The sequence below is a fragment of the Platichthys flesus genome, chromosome 9 (genome assembly GCF_949316205.1).
Source record: "Platichthys flesus chromosome 9, fPlaFle2.1, whole genome shotgun sequence".
NCBI lineage: Eukaryota > Metazoa > Chordata > Actinopteri > Pleuronectiformes > Pleuronectidae > Platichthys > Platichthys flesus.
Window position 1 is genome coordinate 10,583,527 of NC_084953.1, and position 18,849 is coordinate 10,602,375.

The following is an 18,849-nucleotide window of genomic DNA, read 5'->3' on the forward strand; positions in this document are numbered from 1 at the left end:
TAGATATAAGCTCCCTAAATGTATCTTTTCATCAAGATCCATGAATTATTACCTCATGAAGAAGAGAAGATGTCCAAAACAAAGAAAGAAACAAAGTTTTGCAATTTGAAAGAAAGAGATGGATAACTAAATCAAGGATCCACCTCCCTAACTGGATCCTCAGCAAAAGTTAATGGGTCCTTTCATTAGGAAATTAATGGAGACAGCTGGCTCCATGAAGAAAGAAAGATATTGTTTGGTCTTGGATATAATTAAAATAAATAAAGCAACTGTCGAATATCCCAGTTTTACAATAATCTGAAATGTTGTACTTTGTCAAATTTTGGCTGTTTTCACCCACATGGCCGCCGTAGTTTTTATAAAGCACTGTATTTAAAATCTGTTGGTTTGATATCCTGTGATGTTGTGTGGCAATGCCTTGCTCTGATCATCAGGTGGCGCTGGAACACAACACATCTGTCTCCTTGTTGACTTTCCAGTAATTCTAATAGGATGAAGCAGAGGTCCGTGTTCGTGCGGGGATTATCCCACATGTAGTGTGGGCTCCTACAACTGAGCCTGAACGTACATCTGCCGTTTTCATTCAACCACAACGTAACGTTTGTAGCGCAAATCACCGCAGGATTATTCTCCACTGCTGAATGAAATAACACATGTTGGACACACTGGTCATGTATGATCATAGTGTGTAAGATCATAGTGTGTATGATCAGTGTTTGTATGATCATAGTGTGTCTGATTAGAATGTGTATGATCAGTGTTTGTATGATCATATTGTGTAAGAACAGTGTTTGTATGACCAGGGTTTGTATGATCAAAGTGTGAAAGAACAGTGTTTGTATGATCATATTGTGTAAGAACAGTGTTTGTATGATCATAGTGTGTAAGAACAGTGTGTGTATGATCATATTGTGTAAGAACAGTGTGTGTATGATCAGTGTTTGTATGATCAGAGTTTGTGTAGGAGTCTGCAACAGAAAACAGTAGAAGAAGAAACAGGGCGTCTGTCGTGTGTCGACGTTAATTCCTCTGGATCAGGAAGCTCCTGTCAACTCTGCCACAGATAGTGCACACAAACACTGAGGCATCACTCCCACCCTTTTTTCGTGGCTCGTTCTGATACTACACATCAGTGGTAATATTGTTATATGAAAAGAGACACTAACTGTTTTCTATACAAGAAATGAAAAAAATCCAAACAGTTTCCAAATCCATCCAATTATTTAGGGCCCGATCACTGACAGGCGCTGACAGACAGTTGAAATTGTAGGGATTATTATTTAATTTTTTCAGGCAAATTAATTGGCTTTTTGAGGACTTTAACAGGCTCAAGGTCTTACCAAAGTTTGCAGAAAATTAGAAAGTGTATTCTGGAGGAATTTCCAATGAGAATGGCAAAATGGCTGAACGGTTTTTGTTTATTTTGTTATTCTTTTTTTTAACTTAATAAATGTTATGTTAAATTTTGATTATCATCAAGGGTTGGTGATTTGTATCTTTTCCATAAACTCAGGAGCAGCAGCAGAAGCGGTTCACACGCTAACTGGGTAGTGATCCCTCTCTCCGGTGTAGACGATCTCTCTGTGTGTGTAGTACGTACACTGGCTGCTCTGCTCGGATCTGACCGGAGCAGCTACCGGGCGACTCTCTCGTGTCTTCACCTCGGACCGCTGCGTCTCTCACGGTCGAGTCCGGTTCGTCGTCGGGGAATCTGAGACCTCCAGCGTCCCGTTGTCTGTGGTCGCGACACCGGCAGCTGCTAAGCTCAGAGGCTCGCTGGCTAACGGAGCGGCGGCAGAGAGGAGGCAGCAGGTCGGACCGAGGCGCAGGGGACGTTAGCAAACAAGCTAATTAGCCAGAAGGACCGAGCCTGGATTATTGTCATTAATCAGAGAGGAACCGAGCGAGTCCGCGGAGAGCCTCACTGCGGCAGCAACATGAAGATCACGGTGGAATTCGAGGAGTGTTTGAAGGACTCCCCGCGGTTCAGGTGAGTGTCCGGCGTTTGTCCCCGTTTCTTTGAGTTGTAATTCATTTATGACAGAGGGGGAAAGTCTGTTAGCTGCTGGGCGCTAATCGGCATTTACCAGCTAGCTGCCTGCTACTTTTCTATTTTTGTCTGAAAGGAAGCCGGGGAGCAGAGGACAGAGACAGGGGAATCAAACCCTCACTGACTGATGGGCTGAGCCCGTGTGTTCTGTTCCAGTGGCTGTACATAAATTATGTAAACATATTTAAAATGCAGGAAGTCACACACAGTTCCACGGGCTGGTGTTAATGCATTTTCTAACATGCTGAGGGACACTGTATGTCAACTGACGCCATGGGTCAGCGGCTTTGTCCCGCGAGATTTAATCACCCCCCCCCACGGTCATAAGCATCACAACTGAACCGATCTGCCTCCCACTTGTTGGAGGTATGGGACATGGGCCAGAGAGGAAACCATTACACTTTGCTAAAGATTCATTTAGAAAGGCAGCTCCTCAGGATACATGTTATGGACCTGGCTGTACAGAAATGAGTGTATGAGTTTCATCCCTTCATTTGATTTCTGTTACAGGAGCCAGACATTCTACTGAGCGTCATTCTGGTTTTTATTTTATACTCTTCACCCGATTACATGATCTCAGATAACTTGAGTTATATGTACTCTTGTAGGTGTTTCTTGTGGACGGGCATGGATCTCACTTCTCTCCCAGCAGCCACAGGACCTGGTTCCTCCCAAAAATGTGCAGACTTTGCAGGATTTGACAACTGTAAATGTCATGTGCAATATACAAATAATTCAAAAGTACTCAGCTTACAATGATGTTTTGCAATGAAAAGCAGCAAATGTTATTATTGGAGCCTGGATTTACAGAATGTTTGGCATTGTCTCCCCATTAATCAATCAGTTCATTCCTTTTTCTTGATTAATCAACTATCAAAAGAGATGTGATAGAGGATAACTTTCCTGTTGATCACCTAATCAATTACTCTAATAATTTTAGACCCCCCCCCCCTCTAAACAACATCTTTTGTTCTTTATTACTGAAGATGAAGAAAACTTTGAGATGTAAAATGAAAATGTGACAAATATTCACATCGTAGAAGCTGACACCAATAAACTTTCAATATTATTATTCCATGATTAGCTGCCCAGCATCAAATTCATCAGTAACTTATTTTATAACGGACTAATTGACTGACTCAGCTTTTCAGGTATTGACCACAGTAGGTAATACATCCCAAAACTCACCATCTATTTTCATTATACATCAGTGGTTATTGTTTTTATTATAATTAGTAGAAGTACTAGTAGTAGTAAGTATTTAGCAGAAGGTATGACCTCTAAGTAATGGATGGATCGTCACTTTAGTGTAAATGAGCCCCTAGCAGTTGGGTCAGGTGGTGGCTGATCATGTGATGTATTCCGAGGAGCTTTCACATCATCACTCACTCTTCTCTTCCACTTTGTCAAGGAGAAGTTTTTGTCAGATGGGATGTTAGCTCTCAACTTCCTCCTTCGCCTGAATTTGCGTCGTACAGAGATTTGAGAAAGCCCCTCCCTCCTTCCTCCCTCAGCCCCCGCTCCCTCCGCTGCTGCTGCTGCAACATCCTCTCCCACAAAAACGAGGAACAGATGTTAGAAAGTTGTTTGCAGAAGAATGGATCTTTTTTTAATCTGAGCATTTCCTTTGGGGGTTTGGATAAAGGAAAAGTTCCCAGTCAGCTGTGTGACTTGAAGTTGGTTGGAAAATGATGCTGAACAATCTAATTGGTCTATTATTCACAAGCATTTCTTCAAAAGCACAACCGCTGAGTGCTTGTAGTTGTCGCAACCAGCAGTTTCATTATTGTATTCGTCAGTGGGTCTAATTGTCAAAAATGGTACAAAAACATCTAAAGTGATGTCCACAAATGCCTCTTTTATGTAAAACTACATCAAAAGAATCATGAAGAAAAGTAGAGAATCCGGCTATTTGGCCGTATTTTGTGTCTTGTCCAGGTTTTGCTTGAAAAATTACAACCATTGGTCACTCAGCCAACCAAGAAAAGGATCAATAATTTTAGCCCATTATCTTAACATTTTGGTCTCGTCTCCTTCAATTCCGCTCACATTCGATCGATTGTGGATAACAGAAAGTGCTGAGTTGCTGCAGGATGTTCGAAGCCGTCTGTGTCAGTGCTGTTACAGTAAAGTGAGGACGCTACTTAAGCTGAGCCGCAGACAGAGTCTGTGGTAAACTCACATTGTCTGAAAGTTAAACCTTTAACCAACGACTCTCAGTCCATAAACAATCCCATGTTCCCATGAACTTTAAATCTTTCTTCCCTGATGAAAGTTAGACATTTATGTTTTAAGTATCCTCCCTGACCATTAATAGATAGTGAACTACGACAGGCAGACCCAAAGACTTTTGAATTCAACTATTGAATGTAGATTGGACATATGAAATCACATTTCATTCAAATGTGCAGCTATAAATATGCATTGTACCCCTCAGACTATTGTTAACAACTTGGAGCTAAAACAATTGCCTAATTAAAAACTTATTACAAACATTGCTAACTTTATTTACTTCTGTCTTCTCATCTGTGAAGACTGCTTTTTTTCTCAATGTAATGTCCACCTGTTTCACCTGTTTTCCATCATTCACATGTATAATTACAGTTTCCAATTGGTCATTATGAGTTGTTTTTGATTACAAGCTGTTCCTGTGCTGTAAAGCGTGTCGTACAACTGTGACAAGTTACATGTGACAGAAGCTGTAAATCTGATCCAGACATGGACAATGTAATTAGCACCTATTAGAAAATATTTATTGAACCTCTATTACAGGTTGTAGCAGAAATGTGACATTTACCAAAGCATTCATAATACTGGTGTATGAATTGAAACATTATACAAACCTTCTGCTCTCTGGCAAATCACTTAGTCTGATGGGAAGCCACTTCCCATGATCCTCGGCTGCTGGGTGCCACGGCTAAGCGCATAGCCTCATCTCTCCCTCTCATCTCTATCTATATTTTTATCGACCTTTGGCCTTGTTTTGGAGTCATCTGTCAAAGTTTCCTGACTTTAAAGTCGTCTGCAGGTTCATCCTGACGAGTTGGTGCTGATCTGAGGTTTTCACGGCAGTTTTCCACTTTGACCACCATCGTTTTAATGTCATTTTTACAAAACCCCACTCTGTATGTTTAGCCAGAAAAGAGGACAGGGCAGGAGAGAAAGAGAGAACGGATGAAAACATGGAATATACACCAGTGTGAAGCAGCTCTCCCTTGCTGCAACATCTGTTTCCATTTTGGTGTTTGCTTTCAACTCTGTGCCAGCGAATATGAAGCCCCCAAACGCAGAGAGGGTTGTTTTCAAGTGGTGATTTGGCACACCCTACACTTTCTGCTCTCATCCTCATTTGAGTTAGGAAGCTGTCTTTGGTTATATACCATGCTTTCAGCCCGGAGGAGAAATGCACTAGTGCAAAGAATTATGTATTTTTGGCAGTAAACCCTGGTAGCCTAGTTTTCCACTTGAGAGTAGACATTAGACTCTGCCATGAGAGCTTTCCTGACTCCTCTTAAACTATGAGAGTTTTAAATTCCCATTCAGAGGACTGTGGCTTTTCTCTCCACATGTATATAAACACAAGTATTGCTCCACGTGCAATATGCCTTTCTCTTCTGAAAGGTCCCAAAGTAGCTGCTGTATATTTTTCATATTATGTTAGCAATATGATATTTGTATTGATAGTTTAAGGCTTGATTTTCATGGCATTGACCAATCTTTGTAACATATGTGAAGCTGAGGTGTTATATCTTTAACAGGGGGTTCAAGAAAGCCTTACATCAAGAAGTGAAATCCTAAAACCTTACAAAAGAATGGTGGGTATGTTTTTATGCAGAGTAGACATAAATTGCCTGAACCAGATGAGCTAATTTCGGTAATTAACAGCAACATGTTTCTCTTGATTCTCATCCTTATCGCCATAATGTGATTACTCGCTCCTGATTGGTTTGGCTGATTTGTGAGGTTGGCTGAGCCCAGTGACATGAAGTCACCAGTCGCACAGTTCCCCCTGAGTCACTGACAGCAGCTGCAGAAGCAGCAGAGCACCATCAGTCTCTGAGAGCTCATTCTGTGATCCACTCTCATTAGTTTCCCCTGAGAGTCCTGTTACAGGCTTGTTAGCATGCCCGGGGCTGTTGCAGGTTGATTTAATTGAGCTGCAGGCCATTTCCCTTTTAATGGATATTAATTAAGGAGATTAACAGCTAATGAAATATGAGGTATACTCTTTTGTTAATGCTACTGCAGGCGAAAGTACACCCAAGCAAATAATGTACATACATGTACTGTTATCTTATCTGAGCTGTAACAATAAAGAACATTTAATTAATCTTCTTTTAGAATGGTACAGACCTTATTTTTAACATATTTTAATCAATTAATTGATCAACAATCAAGTTAATGATTGTACATTTTGTATAGTTAAGTTTTAAATTGATTCTCTCACACACATTACATTAATGACCAAATTACAAATCTCAAACAATCTCAGCGTTTATTTCTAAAAACACTTGGCTGTGACTTCCACCTTCTACTCAGTGTGAGTTTCCTTCCTACAGTTTGTGTGTGACGTAGGACGGCCGAGGATAAACAGTCAACACAAAAATTGGCCTTAACGTTCATTCATTACATCATCAGGCAGAATTTCCCCATAGCCTTTGTCAGTGTTTATATTTAAGTAATTACCTCATCTAGTTGATGTTGTTGAAGCTCGTGCGTGTAATGGTGGGTTTTACCACAGCGGGACCCCTCCTCCCCATCAGCACTGCTCTGCTCTCTAACAATCACAGGATCTTCGTCACAGCACTGAAGCTCACCCCATTCTGCACATTTCCATCCACAGTAACAAATTCAAAGTGTTCAATTGTTCACCATAGCCACCACTGTTATGATAGTGCGGTAGAATACACCTTTTAATTCCTAATATAGAGCTTTCATGGCAGGTGTTGGACTGAAAAGGATAAACACTAAGGCAAACAACATTTTTGACTTAAAGATTGGGACAGTGTTGACAACAAAAACACTGGAAGGAAGAAGAAATTACTAAATACCGCGGGACACTGTACAAAATATAATTAGGAAACATCAAAGAAAAGCTGTCAGTAATAAATTAATTGGATTTGTCATACTACATTTTGAAGTAAGCCGGCTTTGGAGTGTGAGGCTGTATTATGCAGGAAAATATAAATTTGGGATTGGACTCAGTGCTGGCAGATATTCAACCTTAAATGACTCAGTTTGGGTCACTATAGACACGCCTATATCAGTCCCCAAATATGACAGATTTTTATTGATAAAATCCATTAATTAGTCCTTGGTAAATAAGTGTATTTAAAAAGAAGGTGAAAGAGTTCCTTCTTTCTAAGCCCATGTCCCATCTTGCCACCAAGTTTTGTGGAAAACACTAATTTGTTATGGAGTAATCCTGCTGACAAACAAATAAACAAACAGATAGGGTTGAAAGCACAAGTTAATTGGTGAAGGAAATGAGTTAACTAATCATTACAGCCCTTCATGACATTCCCTATATAGGCAGCAGTTCAGATCGTACAATGGAAACAGATTTCCATTCAAACAATACAATCCCCCAAAGTGCAGAACATCTGCAATAGAAAATATCTTCCACTTATTAGGAAAGTTAAGTGAAGAGCAGGTGGTCTTTTGATGTGAGCTCATTATATCTCTGAAGTGCCAGCTTCGTTTGTGCCACAGGCTCAACTGAAGACGTGTGCTGGCTCCGTAAATTACAAACGTGCTCAATGACTTGAGTCCTGCATGCAGAGTGCACACGGCCGGCTGCCAACAGCCAGACCCACAGTCAGAGAGCCTGCACTCTTTGTTTTGGAGACTAGTCAGTGAATCAGTGCGGAAGAATGAGATGTCTTCATTCTTACTGGAGACAGTGCTCTATAGCTCTGACTAACAGGTGGGGGTTTGTCCTCTCTTCCAGTTTTTTAATGATGGGTCGTGAAAAGTGTTTAAAGTGCAATTATGTTCTGAACACAAAAAGATGTTTGTATGTGAACTTACAATTAGAGGAATGGAGAGAGATGGTAAAAAACTGAACCGTTCTCCTGGCCCACAGCAGCTCCTGAGAGGCAGTTAGACTGACCTACAAGTCCGCTCTCAATGGTGGTTAAATTCGCAAAATACCACGTTAGCAGAGTTTGGCTAACATTAACAGTGTTAGCGCCAGCAGCCTTCTCTATATGCCAGTTAATGTCAACTGTCTTGTGGTTATGTATCAGCCATGTTTGTGTAGTTATGCTACTTTTTTCTGACACAGCTGACATAGAAATGTATTTTCATTTTCTAGATCAAAATACCTACAAACCAATTTCCAACGTGTTTGTTTGCAATATTCGGTCATTGGTTTGGGTAGACAGGGCCTAGTGATGGGTGGCTACGTAACTTAGATGCAACAGTTAATGTACATTGTTGTACTACATGTCAAGAGCTGAGTGGAACCCAAGTCAATAGGCTTCGAGATAGAAGCATAAAAGTTAGTTTGTGATATTTAAAAGTTTAAAAGACATGGTAGGAGATACTGACATATATCATTATCGTGCAAATATTAGAACATCTTTTTATTTATCAGACTGATGAAATTCAAGCAGTTGCCTTCTGTTCTAGTCATTCAGTACTTTGGACTTATATTGTGGTGTTGCGTGTTGTTAAGTTAACCTAAAGAGAACTAGGACTGAAAAAGTTCCTCAGTGATACTGAAGAAGTCTCTTTCTTGCTTCTTTTCTTCTTTTCTTCATGGGCTGTCGCCAGCTTTACCCTCACCGAGATGTCTTGGTTCCTTAATTTATGTGGTTCAATTAGTGAATAGAGGTTCTAATCCTTTGTGTGATGTTTCCTATTACTTTTCTGCTGAAATGTCCTCTGACCAGTCCTGCTGTGTCATGGAGAGTGAGTCCTCCCTTGGTTCCAAAGGTCAACAAATTATGTGGATTAGATTTCTCTTTACAGCCGAGTGAGCAAACTCAAACACTGTGTCGTCATAGCAAATCCATGTTGAGATGTTCATATGACACTTATTTTGTTAGGAGCTGGGACAGAATTTGTTAATAAAATCAACAAAAAATTATCCTCAATTCTAATAATCAGTTTTTTGAGGAATAGAAGAAATAATTGGCTACTGTTCTTAAATGTGAATATTTTCAGTTTTTCCATTTCTTCTCTTTGATACATTTTCATTTCAAAAAAGCAATGGATTGAACTCATGTCATTCTGATAGTAACATATAGTTGGATGTATCATGGTACCTTGTCCCAATTTGATGGGATTTCGCAAATGTTGCATCTGACATACAAGACAAAATTCCAACAATTCCGTATCCCCGTCATCATGATCACATCTTTACATCAATCCAAATGCTGGTCTGCTTTGGCGGCAGCTGCCACCTTTGTTGCGTTTACAGGCGCCACATATCAGATGTTTGGCTCACTTTACTCACAGAGCCGAATACCTACATCATGTGAGCTGTATCCTTATCATCTAGTCTTTGTTATAGCCCCATGTGGGCTCTTTAGAGATTATTGAGGCCATATGCAATGCTGTGATACATTTTTTTCACAGTCATATATTTTCTTAAAGTTTGGGAAATATGGGTCAACTAAACATCTTATTTTCAGTTTTCTGGGAGAATTCAGATTAATTCTGCCCTCACTGACAGAGAACTAAAAACAATTGTCATTTTTGTATAAAACTTCAGTGATTTCTATCTCTTTATCTAGTTTTCAATACTCGACCCATAATTGATTTAATCCAAACGTAGTCAATTTGCACTTATTTTTGTTTCAACACCACTCTAACGTACCTTCCAAGATAATGTAGGTGCAATATCTTTGTGTTAAAATCTATGCAACTGACAACAAATATTTGTTTTATGTACCCTCCTCGTTAATAAAGTCTCTCTAACCGTAAACTATATGATTTACTTATTAGGTGCACCTTCATGCACCCACTGAAGGACCTTGTCAGGTAAAGTCAGAACACCTTTGTTTGACCTGCAAACTTCCAATAAGCTCATTTGGTAGTTGACCTTTTCAATCAAGAATGAAGTTAACCAGTGAGCAAATGTGACATTGTCCCGGCTGTGGTCCTGGGCAACTCAGTTTGAGGAAAAATTGGCCCTTAAGTGAAAAGGCTTAAGGGTTTTATTTCCACAAGGGCAACTGAGGTAACAGCTTTCTCCAAATAAATGTTTATATCCCCGTACTTTTGAACTCTTGGGGATTTGTGATCAACCATCTTCCATTTAAGTGATAACATTTATCAAGATATATCCCAAGACGTACTGGAAATGTAACACCAAACAGGGAGTATGCATCACACAATGAATTCTACTGTTACAGCCCTCCCCGAATCTTTGTTGTGTATTTGAGAATCCTCAATAAAACCATCAACTCAGTTTAGTTCAGACTAGCTTTGGAAAGACTGCTGGTTCAGCAGCAGTTTATCAGTAGAAATTCAATGTTGCCAGAGTTTCTCTGAAGTTTCTTCTCCTCTTTTTCTGTTTGTGATAAATTTTTCTCTAGTATGAGTACAAATATTTGTGTCCACCTCATTTTTCCACTAGAAAAGCGCTATATAAATACAAAACCATTTGTCATTTTCCATTGTCTGATTCTGGTTCTCTCCCTCTTTCTTCCTCTGCTCATTATCTAGACTCAGGCAGGTTGGACATGCTCCAAGGTCAGAGCTGTGAGGCAATGGCCCAGATTTACTTTTTGTCAGAGCCCCTCCCTTTCTTATCCTCTGTCAGCACTTTCACAAGTTCACTCTGCAGACTTGAATTTCAATATCAGGTGGACGCAGTCATGTTCATGTAGTTAAAAAAACCTGAGAGTGAAGGACTGACAAAGGATTGAGTTCCCAAACTAATCTCTTCCCAGAGAAAGACAGCTGAATGTGTCTGACCTTTTCCCAGTCACCCTTCCTGCTATTGACTCATTTAAATGCATTTACCTCTGAGAGCAGCATCCTCAGCAGGTGTTCTACTGTTGGCCCCGGGGCAGGTAAACTGCAGCAGGTTGGGTCAGATACTTTTATCAAGGACAAAACTACAGGGGATTTTTTTTTTCAAGCAGTACTGTTGGCGAGCCTGCTGCTGTAGTAATCTTTGCATTTGTACTGTAACTGCAAAATGTCTTGTGTATAAAAAGAAAAATACAAGAACAGGCCAAATTCTCTTAAATCCCGAAATTACAGGTTTTCAGAGGAAGTCGTTAAAGAAATGGACTTTGCCTGAAGCAGCTGACAAAGGCAAACAGTGCTCGTAACATGCGCTTTAGCTTTTGACCGAGGTTGAGGTCTGTGAGAGGGAAAGAAGCTCTTAATTGCTTTTGACCCTGTTACTGGCCTCCTCGTCTGAAGTCCTCATTTAATCCTGCTGTGTTTGGATTGAGAGTAAAGCCTCGTGATAATGGACAGTACAGTGTTTCATCTCTGTGAAGCTGCTCCCATGTTACATATTTCAAAAATCTTTCACGGTAAGGGTGTTACAGTTTAGGTTTGTATGAACCAAATAGGGCTCACAATACAGCCTTGAGGGGGTGTGGGTTTAGTGCGAAGGGGCTGGATGTTAACATATTTGGCTGAATTAGGCTCATGTTAGTTTTGCAGACTCAACAGTGAGGTTTTGGTTTTCATATAATCCAGCTTGCTGAAAGATGGACTTGCCCCCCGTGCCTGCTTTTCTGGTTATTACCGAATAAACCAGCCAGTTAGCTCTGATCTCAGATTAGCAGTGGAGAAGCAGTCCTGAGGGTTTGGTGAGTTAGTCATGGACTTAATGAAGGCAGATTCCTGGTCCCACTGAGGCTGTTATGCAGCCAGATAATTGGTTTTTCTCCAATAAGCATTCTACCTCGTGAGATTTCAGCAAAGTTATTGCAGTTTCTAAGGACAGACGACCTACAGTGCTTTATCTTATGCAGTCAAATCAATTACTTTCTGTTGCAGGAGTGTCTTCCAAGGCTTAAAGGTTGCATTTGTTCAGTGTTGTGTCTTGCTGATGTGGCACAACTGCAAAAGACAATTCAATAAACGTGATGAATTATACCACACCAAGCACTTTTTTGATTCTAAAATCTTTGGCTGTAGTTGTAGAGTTGTCTGTAGTCAGAACACATTGAGACAATAGATATAACTATGTTGTATAAATCTGTTCTATACATTCAGCAGGAGCTTTCTTTACATCTGTATGTGAATTGCTCGTCCCCACATCCCTTATTGAAAACACAGCTCAGTCTGTCTCTTGTTTTTCCCTGACAGTGGCCAGATGTTGGCAGCTGTCAGTCTGATACCATATGGAAGAACAAGCAGCTTGGGGGGGGGGGGGGGGGGGTAGGGGAACACCGTCTGCTGCTACTGCGGGGGGGCCCTTTCTTAATCCCCAACACATACAGGCAAGCACACGGTGCTGCATATTTTGTCAGTGTTCCCTTAAATGTAGAAAAGATGTAATCAACATTCAAGCTTAAAACTAATATTCCTATCTTCAGAGATTTACCCTGAGTGCAGGAGGATAACAGCCTAGATCTCGATTATAATTTCTACCATAAACACATACAATTGCTCCAGTGGCCCCAGTATGACTAGGCCTTTTCAATGTTTCTATTGTGTAAAGTTTCCTTTCTGCAAATTATTACCGCTAAACTCTTTTTGATGTGGAACATGCGTCTGAGCTGTGTAACAATTGTGTGACACACCACTGCTTTTGTCTTGTCTTTCCTTTGGTGCTTGTTGTTGCTTTTATTTTTGATCAGGGCTGACAGCATCAGCTCAGACTTTATTGGCTTCTTGCTGAATCCGGTGAGAGTTTGAAAACAATTCACCTAAGTGTTGTGGTGATATCGTGCAGCTGAGTTCAGTCTGTTCTGCTGCTGTATCCTGACCTCTAAACAGAATCTCTGGTTACAATGTCTTGTTTATTAACTGTTTGCCCACTTTTTAAGTTTACAGTGTTAAAAAGATGTTCATCTGCCACTTATCTATTGGGTACCAGACTGAAGTAAGGTCACAGTAACGCGTTGAACGGTGTAGGGATTAGTTCAGGGAGGCTGTGCTGGGATAAGGTCTTTGAGTTTCTTCTTCGCCTGTCGAGGCACCGTGAAGCTCGTAGGCTGTTGATCCTGTGGAGAGCCAAGCTGTGCTTTGTCAGGTTTTTAAGGGCACAATGCCAGACCTGACTCCAGCCCTGCGGCATTACCCAAAATGGCAGCTCTCAGTTTGGCTGCCTCTAATGGAGTGAGTGTCTGCATGTGCTTGTCTCAGTACTTCACAAGTATATACTGTCATGTATTACAGCTCTACTTTTCAGAGGATGTAATTGTAGAGTATGTGCGCGCTGGTGAAGCGAAATTGTTGCGTTTAACTTAAGTCTCTCTTGTATTTAAAAAATGATTGACATGCAACAAGTGTTCTGTTTCACATAAGAGTGTGACCGTAGCTAGCACTGTGTAGATTATGATTTTGTTTGATTCATTCATTCTTATCTGATATGTTTGTATGTGGTGACAGATGATATATTGGAAATTGATAATAACGTGGCAAAGATGGTGAATCATATTGGCACAGGGTTCTTCACACAATGATTTCCCTCCAGTGTATCTTTTCTCTGTGTTCTAATCAAGCATATAAACATGTCTCCATGTCAGTGGAGTTGATACCATTGACACTTGATTTCAATCTTTTTTTCTGTCCCAACAGAGCCACCATAGAGGAAGTAGAGGGGGATGTGTGTGAGTTGGAATCCAAGCTGGACAAAGTGAGTACCACCCATGAAAAACATTGCTTAATTGTTCATTTGTTCTACTGTGTGAACTGGCTGCTACAGAGGCCATCCTGTGAGTGGGAAAATGTTGGCTTGTCTCTGGCCTTGTCCCCCTGTACATCCTCTGACAGATTGAGTAAGACTTTAATATAGACACTGTCAGGGTGCGAAGTACGCACTGGCAATCGGGTCCTCCCCTACCTAGCGCTCCAGTGTTGTGCTGAGGCGAGCGCAGGTCAGCGGGCACAATACAGCACCAATCCTGAACCAGCAACAGGGACATAGTAAGCGTTTAAAAGACATTTTGATGTAAACTTTGTCATGTAAGTAAATAAAAATAAAAAATTCAATTGAGTTAACCACCATAAAACTGTGCGTAAACACTATTTTGTATTTTAAAAGTTGCGTATACGTCGTAAACATGCCTGTACTCCCAACTACAGCCCTGGCGATGATCAAGTAGCTTTGTCTTTCTCCATATAGTCTATGGTTGATACTATGATGGTTAAACATTCTTCTTACAGTAAATTAAAGATGCAGATTTTTTGTTCTCCGCGTCATGGTTTTCTGTATCTCAGTGGGATTTGTTGAATATCTGCTTGACTTTTTAAGTAAAGGTAAAACAGTAATCCATGCTTTTTAATGACAATAGGTTTTTGCCTATTGGGGATATTTCCTTTAGCTGGTTCAGATTGCTGTCACATTCATGGTGTGCATCATCACAGTTCATTTCAACCATTCAGCTCAAATTAACTTGCCCAAAGTCAAAAAACACAGCCAAACAATCTATTGTTAAGCCTTACAGCTACCCAACCCTGTTAGGAAAAGGATTCTTTCTAACAATGGATCTCTACAGAGCTTGTTCACTAGCTAAGGACGAGGCCTCGAGCTTAGAAGATCACAGCATATGGTTCCTGGACTAACAGAGTCCCGCCCTCCTCATCGCCCCACCACTGTGACTCAGCCCTGTGATTCAGTTTCTAAAGTGTTTTTACGGAATCTTTATCATCTATTTCTGTTTCTGTCCATTACTACGTCTCGCTATTTCTTTGTCCCCCTTTTAAGTGTTTATCTCTTTGTCTTTCTCTCTCTAGTTGGTGAAGTTGTGTATTGGGATGATCGATGCTGGGAAAGCCTACAACGCAGCCAACAAGCAGTTTGTCAATGGGATCCGAGAATTAGCCCAGTCGTCCACCAGAGATGAGGTTATCGAGGTAAACTATAAAAAACCCTGTCTTGATCTCAAACATTGAAATAGTATTACTTTTTTTTGAGTGCGTGGGTGTTGGCCTCTATTGACATGTATTATGTGTTAAAAAAACATCAGAGTTTGAATGAGTAGTAATACGCCTTCATCCTCGGTGACATTAACAGATGAAATCCATATTTAGATTTAAAAAAGCCCAATTAAATTCCTGTACCATCCTTTGGGTCTTGTCAAGCACAGATGTTTTGTTTTGTTTTCTCACATGAATTTTGAACGGCAAGGCCAGCACTTCCTCTCTGTCTTTGTGTATGGGCCTCACTGCCTCTCCCTGGGGGTTGAACTTCAGCCACTGCCTGTATTTGGAGTTAGAAGCGTTGCCAAAATAATTCTTTCCCAATTACCATTCTGTCTCCAAAACAAAACACAGTTTACATTAAACCATACCGATCTGACAGAGTGTCACTGTGCAGTCTTAGATTTAGCCTTTGGCAGAAATTTGCATTTCATTCCATTTGTGGTTTGTGCAGCCTACTTTTTATAGTTTGCCCTGTGCAGTTTATTTGTATTTCATTGTTGTATTCTTAACTGTCGGGTGTAAGAATACACACTGACAATCTCTCTCTCTCTCTCTTTTTCTCTCTGTCTGCCTTCATGTCTGTCCTCTTCTCTCCACAGTCCAGTCTGACAAAGTTTGCAGAGAGCCTGCAGGAGATGATCAACTATCACACGGTATGCTATCACTGCCATGTGAAACTGAATGTATTATCATTACTTTTTCGCTCCGCTCGACAGCTGCGTGATGACAAAACTCAGTCTGGGACAGCTATTTAACTCTCAAGAGTTTAATTTACTGCTGGGAAGAACGGAAGCAGACTACAAGAAAAATTGCAATACATTTAATGTGCAGCTGCTTTCATTGGGGCTATTTCGAACCTTGAGGAACTTGAAAAATGTGAAGCAGAATGTTGCTGAAAATGTCTGGCTGCAGAAGCAAACACTGCCCTCCATAAAAAGTGGTTAAAGAAAAAGGCTTTGGGTCAGATGCAACAAAAAAACTATTTTTTTTCTTAAACCATGACTTGAATGTCAACATAGCTTTGGGATTTTATGGTCACTTAAGAAAAAAACAAACCTTCCTCCTCAGGCGTGTAAAGTCAGCAGCGAAGCGAGTCTCTGTTGTAAAATCAGTTTGCTGCCTTGCATGTTTTCCTTGAGTGTTTATCTGTTGAAGTAAATCATGCGTTACTGAAGTAAACACAGTCATGGTCAGCTTTTTACAATATGGTTGTTATCATGGAGGCAAATGAAAATTTAGAAAACACATTGTAGGCTTTATTCAGAGTAATATAGGTTTACTGTTCAGCCACTAGATGTCAGATAATAAATATATATTACACCTTATCCCTTGTTTTAATTATCATTTATTTAGTTTTTTCTATCCCCTATTAAACCCTCGGAGGAGCCCGGTGGGGCAGATCTGATTAAGTGGCTTCTCTCTCCCAGTATCCCCTTGTTGGTCTCAGTTGTCAGAATCTGGTAGACATGACGCTGACATTTAAAAATGGAGACACAACCTTCCTCTGCTTGTGTTCTCATTAAGATGCCTTTCAGCAAAAAAAGAAGACTTGTTCCACACTGACAGTTCCTCTTTGGATCTCGCTCTTGTCATGTCTTGTTTATATTAACATGTTCATAGTGAGTTTCCAGTCCGCGTAACACGATCATGTGACATCTGTGATGTGAGATATTTTTAGAACGTCTTGTCTGTGGCTGATGAAGAGTTAAACAGTGCTATGGGATTTATTCGGGAACAATAAAGAAAAAGTAATATCATAATTGAAGAGTCTGTTTGATTGTAGTGTCCCAAACACTCCATACATTCATTGTTGTTATTGTTTATGCCCATACCCCTGATTATTTATATTAGAAATAGGTTACCTTTATTTTGCCTGTTTTTTGCATCAATTGATGGGCAAAAAAGACATAGTTAAACCTTTTGTTTTTACACTGTCCATTTGATGGAAAATTGGCAAGTTGGACCTCGTTTTCTGATCCAATTGAACAATCAAAACAAAAGGAAAAAAAGGATAACACAAGGTAGATTGATAGAGAACCTCACGTTTAAAACGAATGCATTCAACATTATTGACGCTTTTAAAGCTTCAGCATTAAACTTTGCCTTGTAGTGATACCAACCTAAAATGTAATCCTCACCAGTGTATTTTTGAAAGGTTTTTCCCAGAATTGGTTTAGAGTTCAGTTAGGATTTGTCCAGGTGTGTTTTAATTTGCACTTTTTAAACCAGAGTCTTTCCTTGTGAATCATTTTATACGTTTCCTCGATTCGTCCCCTAAACGCCTCCAGGCGCCACAGTGCGTGAGACTGACTCAACAATGCAGACTGTGGTCACATCAGCTGACTGTCAGATAGTTCTTTTTTTTTTCTTTTTCTACCAGTCAGCCATCTTCCAGCACATGATCCCCTCAAACACAGAGCTCAATCTGTTTTCAGTAGTCACGTCTCATCACAGCCACACTCGTCATCTTGTCTTGTCCGGCCACGAAACCCCACTGAAGTTTTTGTCCTTCCTTTTTTCTGTGTCGGAGCTCCTTTTTAAGGAAGCATTGATGTTAATAGGGGTATAACTCGCAACCGAGACTAAACGAATAACGTAATATCTCTTGTTAATATCTTGATGAGGGGAGTTGTAGCCTTGAGTCGTTTTAATGATTGACATATTCAAATAACAAGGGAGACCCCTTTTTTTTCAAAACAGGGAGGATCATTTACACTTTCTGTCTCTTCGCAGATATTATTTGATCAAGCCCAGAGATCAATCAAGACCCAGCTTCAAACGTTTGTCAAAGAGTGAGTATAAAGTGCTGTTACAATTGAAAATAATCAATGAAGGTGTTTGCTTTAAAGCATTCAGAGCTTTTTTAAGAATGACCTAAATAAACAGTTTTGTTTCATCTGTCAAAAAGGCAGAGCACATTAATACGGAGGGATTAAGTTCAGTTGTAAATAAATTAAAATGAAGAATACTTGACAAACATAACACACCTGCATTTCAAATCCATGTTATTATAAATGTGGAACGCAAAACGCCTTGTCTTAAACTTATGAATATGAAGAAGAAGCTCGAGGGACGTTTCATATCTGATGTGCAATGGATTTAGACAGAGCATGTAACTACATCACACTAAGATAACCACAAAATTGAAAAATTTGATTTCATATAATAAAGAAAATTGCCCACAGTTCTATTTTCAAATCTACTGCGGCCCTCATTTTGCTTCCAATGATACAGCTCTGAATATTACAGTACTAACATAGGTGCAGGAAGCAGTGGAGGATTCTGTTGTATTTCATTACAAGGATTAGCAGTTTTTGCCGTTTGCACAACAGCGCTAAACACCCACATAAGCCGCAGCCATACTTCCTTCACAACTAGTCAGTACCTTTCAGCACTCCGAAGTGACTTAATCTCACTCAGGCAAAACACAACAAACAATTAATGTGGATCACAATGCTCAAGGATTCTTGTTTATCCTCCTCAAAATTACACAATCGCTTGCACATATACGCAGCAGCTTTCCAGTCACAAGAGCAGGGTCAAGAAGTTTCACCAAATCATTTAGTTTGTTTTAAACTTTTGACCAAGGTTTTTTTTTTACTATAATCTCCACCACTTGACATTCCTTTACAATAACTCTAGAGTCTATCCACCCTACTCAGGTAACATGATTTTAAGTATTAGTACTGATAAAAACTGTTATTAACATTATCTCGAAAATCTGTATATAT

The 18,849-nt window shown here is 40.1% G+C and overlaps 1 protein-coding gene across 2 annotated transcripts in view; it reads left to right on the top strand.

Moving 5' to 3' along the window:
* Positions 1–699: 699 nt before the first annotated feature.
* The window catches only part of LOC133961001 (arf-GAP with coiled-coil, ANK repeat and PH domain-containing protein 2-like), a 44,829-nt gene continuing 26,679 nt past the window's right edge, over positions 700–18,849 (top strand). The window contains exons 1-5 of one of the 2 annotated variants that reach the window (XM_062395915.1): positions 700–1,990; positions 13,772–13,829; positions 14,930–15,049; positions 15,718–15,771; positions 17,852–17,910. In XM_062395915.1, the coding sequence (XP_062251899.1) occupies positions 1,938–1,990; positions 13,772–13,829; positions 14,930–15,049; positions 15,718–15,771; positions 17,852–17,910 (344 nt within the window). In that variant the 5' untranslated portion in view covers positions 700–1,937. The remainder of the gene's footprint in view (positions 1,991–13,771; positions 13,830–14,929; positions 15,050–15,717; positions 15,772–17,851; positions 17,911–18,849) is intronic. The other variant, XM_062395916.1, reaches the window with a different exon arrangement.